Consider the following 10,800-nt stretch of genomic DNA (forward strand, 5'->3'; position numbering starts at 1 on the left):
TATGCACAGTACATCTGCACATTACAGCACACACACACACAAACATGCGTCTTGCACAGATGGAGATGATTGGGTTAACTGTTGTGGTTTTTGTGGTGAGTGTAAATGTGTTAGTTGAGCTGTTGGTATAGAAGAAGTAGGTCAGGGATGCTGTCAGAGCAGATGAAGCAGTTTGTCACCAGAAAACGTGAAAGAAGCGTGTTGATAAGCAGGAGTAGTGAGTTGTACGCTCACGCAGTAGTTCACGTTGTCGTTCTGCCCACACAAAGTCCACCTGCTGCCAGTGTCCACCAGGTACCTCCTCACCTGAGTAAACAAGGAGCAGGTGAACACACTGTGTGTGTGTGGCTGCGTACCGTAAATCTCTGTCATGGCTGCATAACCCTCTCCTGTGTGACGATGTTTGGACTCCCACTGATTATGCTATATTTTTGTTATTTTTATTATTACATTCTTTAATGGAGCTTGAAATGTATTCTTACGCTTGTCCAATTAAATGCGAGCTCCACCTTTGACCCTTTTTAGATCATCTCTTTGCAGAATATGAACATAAACAAAGCAGACTTTTTTTTTTTTTTTTAAGAGAAGCCACATAATTCCCCAGTGATAATCTTTAAAATAATTAGTTTTCCTCTAAATTCACCTGCCTCGCTTTCTCCTCCCAGATGATGGCACGTCTTTGGAGCACACCCCGCCCTCCCTCTCAGGGGAAGGAGGCGGTGGAGAAGTGACGCCCGTCTCCTCTGCTCCCTCGGCACCAGTGGCGGGCCTCGCCCCGAGTCTCACCCCGGCGTCCCAGCCCAACATCTCCCTCCTCACCGACGGCAACGCAGAGGCGCTCAGCGTGGAGTCGCTCACGCTGCTGCCCCCCGCGGACTCGCCGCACCTGCACCCCTGTGCCAGCCACGGTCCCACAACGCTCTCCCTCCAGAGACCAGGCGCCTCTATCGCAGAGGAGGAGGAGGAGGAAGCTGATGGAGAGAAAGAGGGACATCGGAAAGGTGAGGAAGAGGAGGAGGAGCCGCCGGAGGAAGACGGGTCGCCGACAGATGAGACGATAAAAGAGGAAACCACGTCAGCGGAGTTGGTCACCCCCACTGACGAGGACCCTCGACTCTCTGCTGCAGAGCTGCTAGAAAGAGACGACTCGGCGGCGGAAGACGAAGACACGCCGGACTCGCCTGAACTGGACTGAGCAACACACACACACACACACAATCATGTTCATGCACTTCAACACATCTTTCACACATGCTAAGAGGACAGGAAGTGTGATGGTTAAACTATCCAGTGCGACTGCTGTGTGTGTGTGTGTGTGTGTGTGTGTGTGTGTGTGTGTGTGTGTGTGTGTGTGTGTGTGTGTGTGTGTGTGTGTGTGTGTGTGTGTGTGTGTGTGTGTGTGTGTGTGTGTGTGTGTGTGTGTGTGTGTGTGTGTGTGTGTGTGTGTGTGTGTGTGTGTGTGTGTGTGTGTGTGTGTGTGTGTGTGTGTGTGTGTGTGTGTGTGTGTGTGTGTGTGTGAGAGAGAGAATAGTTACATTCTGGAAGCATCTCAGCGTCTGTGTTTGCACATGAAGAGAGACTCTTTTTACTCTGAGAGAACCGAGGACGAATCACTGGTCGGATTTGAAAAAGGCTTAAAGCACATTTGGGTTCCTGTTCACTCGAGTGTGTCCGGTTGTGTTTTTAGTGGAAAGGCGTCGTGGAAAGACGTCGTGGAAAGACACGCAACCAGCAACGTTTTTTTACTCATGCATACGTCACATGCTGCTGCTGCCGTGAGCGGGTCATCCACAGGCCATCGTCCTGTCTGATGTTCACCACTGGCCACTTCTATGCTAACACACACGCACACACACGCGATACATACAGTCCACTCAGTCAGCTGCACTTGCCTTTTAAACGCTGCCTGTCAGACCCGTTAGCAGGAACTGCCACCTAGAACTGCCATTGGGAAGATGTGTGTGTGTGTGTGTGTGGATGTATATGGGCTTGAATGATTCAGACACCGTGGTTGTGTGTTTTCTACATTTTGTTCAGCTCTTATTGTTCCACGTGCAGAGTAACGATCTATTAATTTCCCATTTACTAACTCGTGACAATTAAAGAAAAGGAAAAAAAAAAGAATCTGCAGCATCTTGAATTAGAGGGAAGTCTCTTTCTGTCGACGTTCATCGGGCGTCGGCGTGAAGTTGTCGCTCAAACCGAAGTGTTGTCTCCTGCCGGTAGACACTTGGATTCAATCATCTCGGGATGCCAGCTGGTTTCCATCAAAGCTAACGTTGCTCTCTTGAGCTGGCTCTTTTCTTAGATATGCAACAGTATTCTGCAAAACCTCGACCTCGTTGGAGTTGCTTTTTGTTTCCCCATCTCCATACAGTAGTTCATAGCCTTCAGGGATTAGATCATGTGTGTTATTCACAAGGCTGATTAAACAATCACAAATTGATTTGAAAGATGTGAATGGAGCTGAATAAGTGGTCCAGTAGTGGTTTCATAATGGATTATTATTGGCAGTAGTAAATAATTCATGTGTTCTCTGCAGAAAGCACCTCAGCAACACGGGTGAGCTGCTGTTTTACTCCACGAAGAGCTCCGTATTGTTTGATATATGAGGATGATATAGATATATATTATCTCTATTGGACATATAGATAAAGTAAAGCCTCATAGAGCGATGTATCGCTCCGAAACACCGTTTGAAATCCCGACGTCCGTGTCTTCAGGTCGGCACTCTGCCACAACAAACACTGGGTTGAATGTATGTGCTGGTTGCCCCTCAGGCACTGACCTCAGGTCAGTTTAGCTCTCCGTGTCTCTGAGAAAGCGTTCAAAAGGGTTAAACGCTCCCAACACGCAAACATTTTCCTTCCCCCACTCACCTATAGGGGAACCATGAAATCCTCAAGGCAAGTAGGAGTTGAAATGGCGTAAAGCGTAGTGAAAACAAAATATGCTGCTCTGAGGTCAGTGTGGAGGGGCGGCGCTCTCCTCGCCCTCCTCGCCCTCCTCCTTTTGAATCCGCTGAGTAAAGCTTTACTACTGCAATAATCTTAAGAGCTAACCAATGAGAGGAGATGAATGTAACGGACCACTCGTCTCCGTCGGGTCAGCGGGTCGTTTTGAATCGTTGTGTTTTATCCTCCGTTATTATGTCTCATCTTTTTAACTTCCTTTTCTCCTCGGCCTTTGCTCTTCTGTTCTGTGTCATTGTCTTAATGCGCGACCATCCTGAGTTAGTTTTTTTATTTGGTTTTCTTTTACTCTGCACAGTCATCAACACGTTTATAAAAGGATAAATACTCGGAGCAATACTTAGTTTTTTTTGGAGTCTCTCTCTCTCTTTCCATCTTGCTACTGTAAATAGCAGAAGAATGACAGCGATGATCACTGGCGTGCTGAGGAGGCTTTGCACAATGTGGAGAGCAGCGTCCGATGGTTTGAAGACAACGTGGTAACCATCGGCAACCGCTAACATGTCAAGCTTCCATTAAGTCTCTGATTGTAATGTGTGTGTGTGTGTGTGTGTGTGTAATATGTTTATATGCTCTGTAAATGCTTTTTGCTTTTAAACCTGTAATTATTGTTAATGAACTAAAACAGAGGAATAAATAAAGAACTGCAATAAATTATTCTACTTAACAACAGTGAGGCTGCTGCTTGAGTCCCCCCCCACCCCCCCTTCACATAATCACACTCTGGTAGTTACAGTAGATGTGTTTAAGCAAGCAAACTATTTTTGAAAAGAACTACCAAGCCCAGGAACACACACACACACACACACACCTTTGTGTACCATCTTAGTTGATAGTGTGACGATGTCCATTGATCAGGTTTGAGGGTGTAAATTATCCCTGACCTGAACTGAAAGTAAAGATAACTGTGTGTGTGTGTGTGTGTGTGTGTATGTGTGTGTGTGTCTCTGTCTGTCTGTCTGTCTCAGTCATCTTGTGGTCTGTATGTGTTGCTTCTATCGCGGTCCTCCTCTTCAAAGAAGTCGGTTATGTACGTAAACATGTGACTGGGTTCCTGGTACTGCAGCTATAGTAAAGTGTGTGTTTGTCCGTGTCATAACCACAGTCGCAGCCTTACATTGAAGTTTTGACTGTAGAGATCTTACAGATTGGAAGATGTTTGCAGTGTTTCATGAACCCTTTTAAGTTTAGTGACCACGTTTTAGATTAAAAACACGTACATCTCCCTCTGAGTTTAATGGCCCTTCACATCTGTATTACTGTTAACCAAAGATTAAAAACATGGACATCTACCTGAGTTTTCTTCATGTTCACCTCAGTCTAAGCCTTTAGGGCCTGTATGAGGGCTCCCAGGTAACTACAATGTAAACCCATCTGTGATATGTATTGGACTCTGGGACCAAAGTGACCCCCAGAGGTCTGACTGAGCGTGTTGGAATGAGAACGTGTCGTTCTCTTTACACCTACATGCTCGCAGTGGGCAGAACGGTCAAGTTATCTGCTTGTTCCCATTAGGAATGATTCAACCGCCACATATCAAGTCAGGGCCCTCGGTACTAAAGTCATCACACATCCACGCTGGATTGACCTGAAGCTCGTCTAGAAGCGGCTTTCAACATCCCTGCGTTTTGTGTTTTTAAAGAAATTGGACTTTTCCAGGTCCGAAGCGACGCACTGTTTGATTGTCTTCTTCGGCTCACAGCCTTCATTCTCATTCACCCCAAACGTCGAGCTTTTTACCACAACATCTCCATGTTCTTCTTTGTCACTTTGGCCCCTCTGCATTTTTTTTCGTGGTGTCTGTTTTTAAATGATTTCTGTCGAGGGGCGTCCGTTTCCTTTAAAGGACAGAAGGCTCCGAGCAGAGGGTTCCACCGAGATCAGCTGATCACACCAACGCAGGACGCCTCGCTACACGTTTCACTTCTCAAAATAGTCGGGAATGTCCTGAAGACTGGGGAGCTGTGAATGAAACTGCTACGTGTGATTCAATCGCCACCCCACGAGAACACACACACACACACACACACACACACACACACACACATAAATCTGTGATCAAATTTGCGAGGTAAAGTGAGGATTGATAAAACACGCGTACACAAATTAAGATATCGCTGTCACTGACTTATGTTTCACAGAAGTGTGAGTGTGTGAGAGAGAGAGAGAGAGAGAGACCCCTGCTCAGCCTCTTCCTCAAGCTGAGATAGGTATATCCTTAAACTAGTTAGGCTTTACTTGAATCAAACTGTGAGTGTTATATTCGGTATGACTCGATTGTGTGTGTGTATGTGTGTGTGTTTCACCCCTGCTCAGCCACTTCCTCAAGCTAGTTAGGCTTTACTTGAATCAAGCTGTGAGTGTTATATTCTGTGTGTGTGTGTGTGGCTACATTTCTCTAGACAAGTTTAAAAAAAGAAGAAAGAAATCCCCATAAAGATCCCAACGCGTAATGTTTGGGTATCAGAAAGAGATTCAAGTCATAACCTCGAGTTGTAAATGAGAAGTAGGCTGTCTGAAAAAGTGACACACACTCTCACAATTCTGTCATGAAACTGCAAAATTTGAGCAAAAGATTCTGCTTTCTAAAAGGCATTTTTATTTTTACCATTCGAAACCCGGGTGTGAGTTAACACTTTGGCTTGAGAGTGTTAGTTTAGCAGCAAACGGCTACTTTCTCCTCTGTGTTGTAATCCTAAGGGCCTCCATGTCTGTGCATGTGAGCGCATGTGAGCGCTCCACACTGCTGATAAGTGACCCCTCCCCTCCAGTGAAGCTAGCTAGCTCTGTCAGCACGTTAGCCGTAGTTTGCACTTGTAGCTCTGTTAGCTGATAGCCGCCATGTTGAGAGCCGTTGAGAGGCAACAGGAATGTTCCCAGAACCGTATCTTGCACCTTCAAAGTCGTTTCTATCTTCTTGTCTCACTCTCAGAGAGAAAGTGAACACGGGTATTTCCCAAATTATTATCTTAAAGTCAGCGTGTCATCAGCGTATCATTCGCTCTGCCGAGAGGGTGATTGTGCCAGGACCCTGAAGCGGCAGGTAAGATTGAAGCCGACCGCTCTCGCCCCTGGACACAAATTGTTCGAGTCCCTCTCCTCTGGCAGGAGGCTGCGGTCCATCAGGACCAAGACCTCATGCCACAAATACAGTTTCTTCCCGTCTGCAGTCGGGCTCACTTACATCCTCAGGACATTTTTAAATATACTTGTTTTGTTTTATGTTATTGTACATTTTCCTATTTTCTATTTGTAAATGATTTTTACTTTTGCACCGTGTGTTTATTGTCATTGGCACCAATCACCCAACCGCAGAACACCGTACTTGTGTTGCTCTTGGAAAGATTTCTGAAAAAGCGCTTTAGATAACGTTGAAACAATCAATGTCTCCTTGATCTGTGCTGAACTCCTCTACGTGTGGTTCAGACAAGAAGGGTCAAAGGTTAAAGGTTTAAGGTTCCCTCTAAATACTGTCTTTAAACAGCCACCGTTTCTAAAGATTGGAGGGAAGCGTTCAGCTTTGCTCCATGTGGCAGTAATGACATGTATAGTTCATGCAGTAGAGTCAGATGAGTCATACACTCGACCCAGGTCTCCTCACCTGGATCACAGTTGCCACGCCCCTTAAAGACAAAGGCAGCTGTGTTTAAAAAAGCATTACCTTTTTATATCTCTTCTTTAAGAGACGGCTGCCTTTTATGAACAGTACAAAAGTGTTGCGCTTTAATACCACGCTGCTTATTTACAACCGGTTTAAATTTGCGCCGCATACGAAACGTTTATCAATAACTCCAACGTGAACTGTAACTCTAACCTTGATCTAACACATCTCTGTCAAAACCACTAAGCCCAAAATAAATTTCCCACTTCCTCTTGAGGAAATTTTAATCTGCGCTGAATCCCCATTAGGTTAAAAGTACTATACACACACACACACACACACTCTCTCACTATGTGTCACCTCTGCCCCCGTTTCTGGTAAGTGTGTGTGTGTGTTTCTAAGCATAACAGTCCGTGTAACCCCACCCACCTGTCACTTTAGGCTACACGGATCACTGTGGTGACGATACTGTACGCCAACGCGTCGCACTTCCTGTCTGTGTGACTGGCCTGATTGTGAGGGTGTGTGTTTTTGTCCCGCCCCCTCTCTCTCCCTCACCAGCCCTACTAACTCCTCCCCCGCACATGACATGATTTGAGAGAGTGAAAAACCACAGTCGAAAGAAGTAACAACAACAAAAATCCAGCAAGGTTAGTTTAAATAAAGTTTTATTTCAAATACAATAGGAAATAAAAAAATATATATATATTCTTGTAGATCTGATTCATTCGAGACATACTCAGTATCTGCCTGGAAGAGTGTAGGAGTGAGGGGCGATGAGCCTCTACATACAGTACAATTAAACACCAGACCTCGTGACGCCAAATACCGCCTGACGCCCTTCTGCAAAAGGTCGCCTGCCATGAAAAAAAGGCCTCGAGTGGTATTTGAGCCAATCGGCACTAGCAAACATTCATGTGTAAACATTTAACAGCGTTAGAGTATTAAAAGTCTGCTACGAAAAGGTCAGTCCTACTGGTGGCCACGGCCTCAGCCTCCTCCAACAAGTCCACGCTCTCAGCCTCCTCCCGCAATCCGCTTTTAAGTGTGCCGGGGGCCACGAGACGGACCCGACGGCCTCCGGGCGAGCGGCCGCCGGGATGCCGCCGACGCGCGTGTCCATTTCTCTAATTAATGCAGCCTCTTCCAACTTCCCGTGCGTCCTCGAGACCAGAAGGCGCTCTGTCCGCGTGCAAGTCGAGTCCCTGGAGGTCCGGCGCCCCGTCCGCCCGCCGCCCGCCTGCACTTGTCCTTTACGATACGTTTGGCTGACTTTGGGCGGCGTTACACCGGGAGACGCGTTCATGTGCGACCACGGCGGTGCGGTCTGAACCTCCGACAGACGCTCTTCCCGTCTCCTCTGTAAGAACTGCCCTCTTGAAACGATAAATAACACAATCAGAACTTTGCATGGCAAGCCGGTCATAGATTGAAAGGGAACTCCAACAGGAAGTCTTGCACAACGTGGGTGAGCGGCAGCTCTGGCACCCGGCTTCCTCCACCGCACAGCTTCATGATGCGCTTCCTGCACAGCTCCTGCAGCGTCGGCTCCCATTTCCTGTACGGGACGCTCAGGCTCTTCTTGGGCGAGTTGGCGTAGTGCTCCAAGAGTGCGAAGAGCGTCAGGAAGGAGCGCTCGTTGCCCGCCAGCGAGAACTTTTGGCGCTTGTAGTCGATGCGCACGCTGACCGGCCCGCCCTTGCCGTGGTAGGACAGCGTGAAGAAGACGTCCTTCTGCCGGCTGTCGCGAATGAGGTAGCTGCCCAGCGGGGCGTCCCGCAGCATGCGGTGGGCCTCCTCCACTCCCAGAGGGCCCCAGTAGAAGGCGCTGTGCTCGAGCTTGGACGCTGTGTCCGTGATGATCTTGTAGTCCTCCTTGCAGGAGAAGGTGGGGAAGTGGGTCAGATACACCGAGGGGACGAACGCCGACCTCAGGGCGGCCCGGCGCTGAAGCCGCGCCGACTCGGTGCGGTGAGGGCTGAGAGCGAGCTGCCTGGAGAGCAGCGACGACGATGGCGACGGTGAGCTCGACAAATGAGTCTTGTCATGGCCTTCCACTGCGCTGTCGGCTACCATCCTACAGGGGAGAGCAGCCCCTGACCCTCTCCCATCTCTAACCACCACACTGACATCCTGAGAGAGACGAGACAAGCAGCACCGGGTTATTACATTCATTCATTCATTCATCTCCACAACAGTTGCATCTTCATGTCAAAGTTTAAAGGCGGGAGTGAAAGTGAACAACACACAACTTTAACTCAATGACCATGTAAGGCCCTGATGCTCTAAAAAGATGAAGTAGCGTGTGTGTGTGTGTGTGTGCGCGTGTGTGTGTGTGTGCGCACACAAGTCAGTGACTGTCTCTGAGTGTAGGTTAGAAACACAAGTTTCCATGGAGCGTGACTCTGTTTGATGTGACTGGAATCTGCGGTGAGGCTAAATTACAGTCAGCCAGTCAGATTACTGTACAATGCCCCCCCCCACACACACACACACACACACACACACACACTGAGTTTATAAGGCTTCTAGTGGTGTTTTTTCTTTATCACGTCTACCGGGTTGAAATCTAACTTTCTCAAACCAATGACATAAAAAAAATGTTTTTAAAAACCTAATAGATTGCTAACTTAAAGTATTATGGTCTGTAATCTAAAGGCTGCATTCACCTTCTTCCTGTGTATTCCAATGTAAACTACCTAAAGACTTCTAGTGAAGAATAAATAAAGACAGGAAAAGGTCATGATCAGGTATTGTACTTCTGGGGGACTATATACAATAATTTGTATTTATTTGTGTATATCTTAAGAGCAAATGTTTATCTTTGCCATTTCAGTGCCTCGTGAAGTTTTTTTCTTTCCAACATCTGGACAGTGAGAAAACACCGTTTCACGTCTGAATTACTTCTTTTTTTTTGACTGCGGAATACATTTTTTTTTTTTAAATGTAAATAAAATGAATGCTGCAAAGCACCAATAAAAGTCAAAGTCTTACCGTTTTGCTCTAACACCGGCGGCTGTTTAACGATCCGTTAGTCTGCACTCCCCAGAGAGCTGCTGTCCCGTAAGGTAAATCCGTCACGGAGCGCGAGGTCTGGAGCGACTCTCATGCGTGTGTGCACGCGCTAGAGTGAGCGAGTGGGCGTGTGCGTGTTTGCGTGTCTGCCGCAGTGAACGCTCCTCCTGAATTTTATACCCCTCGTCGACTATTTCCCTGAAACGAAAGTGAAACTCTCTCGCTAGGCCCCGCCCCCCGCGCATGAGCGTGAGTATTTGTTTGAGAAAGCCGCAGAAGCCACATGAAGGAGGGACGTTACAGAAACACGGGTGACATGGCCGCGTAATGGCCGCGTGCACTGACACGCACGGCTTTTTTTTGGGTTTTTTCAGTGGCGTTTTGGGGAGCTTTCTTAAAGGGACAGGCCAACACTGGTTGGGGGCGGGGCGTGTTTTAGGTGACCGGGTCCTGGTTTCTGGGAACAGACAGTTGCTGTTGCTGACTTTCTTAAAAGTATTTTTTTTTTGCGGGGGGGGGGGCACTTTGATAAAAAATAAATAAAATTCAGTCCATTTTTAAATTGGCAAAAAGCCAGACGTGTGTAGCTGAAATCTCCCAAAATAGTCAATAGCAAAAACAACCCAGATTGTAGAAATCCGGGTCAGAGGTCAAATGTGTAACTGTTCTATTAATTCAGTGCAAATGTAATGTTTTCATGTTTCATTCGTGTCAGTGTACCAGGTGCATTTATTTCTCAAACAATGTGAATAATACAATTTATGATCTCTGCAGTCAGAGAGCACCTGTGCATAATATCATGTCTCATAAGAAGGAAAATTCTAATCTTTCGGTTTAAAAAATAAATGAATAAAGATCAAAAAGAGGCCGTTAATAGCCGTCTCTTCCACTCAAAGTGTCTCTGTGCTCCACGTTTAGGGTGATTCATCTCAGAAAGGCTCATATTGTGACGTCCTGACAGTCATTCAACTATTTAGACTTCACATCGGGGGCCAGTTGACTCCCATTGTGTCTCCTCGTGTGATATTAATGGGATCACCCGTCACACACTGGTGCATTTGTCACATTCCTCTGAAGCTGTGGTCAAACGGTGGTCAGTGAGAGCGTCGCTTCTACGTAACAGCCGTTTCACATCAAGCACACTTCCCTGAAGGATGTTCTAATCTCTATTTATTCAGAGAGCGTGTGTGTGTGCTGTGGCACGGCAGACAT

General features: G+C 47.0%; 2 protein-coding genes across 4 annotated transcripts in view; one reads left to right on the forward strand and one right to left on the reverse strand.

Moving 5' to 3' along the window:
• clec16a (C-type lectin domain containing 16A) overlaps positions 1-1,368 on the forward strand; it is a 29,506-nt gene extending 28,138 nt beyond the window's left edge. For all 3 annotated transcript variants that reach the window (XM_034540312.1, XM_034540314.1, XM_034540313.1), the window contains one exon: positions 666-1,368. In XM_034540312.1, coding sequence (XP_034396203.1) covers positions 666-1,195 — 530 coding nt within the window. In that variant the 3' untranslated portion in view covers positions 1,196-1,368. The remainder of the gene's footprint in view (positions 1-665) is intronic.
• A 5,856-nt stretch (positions 1,369-7,224) lies between these two features.
• socs1a (suppressor of cytokine signaling 1a) lies at positions 7,225-9,919 on the reverse strand. The gene is given in 3 exon segments (XM_034540316.1): positions 7,225-8,001; positions 8,004-8,706; positions 9,568-9,919. Coding segments are annotated over 2 exon segments (1,119 nt in total). The 5' UTR covers positions 8,650-8,706; positions 9,568-9,919; the 3' UTR covers positions 7,225-7,528.
• Between the last annotated feature and the right edge of the window lie 881 nt (positions 9,920-10,800).

The sequence above is a fragment of the Cyclopterus lumpus genome, chromosome 8, assembly GCF_009769545.1.
Source record: "Cyclopterus lumpus isolate fCycLum1 chromosome 8, fCycLum1.pri, whole genome shotgun sequence".
In the NCBI taxonomy this organism is placed as follows: domain Eukaryota; kingdom Metazoa; phylum Chordata; class Actinopteri; order Perciformes; family Cyclopteridae; genus Cyclopterus; species Cyclopterus lumpus.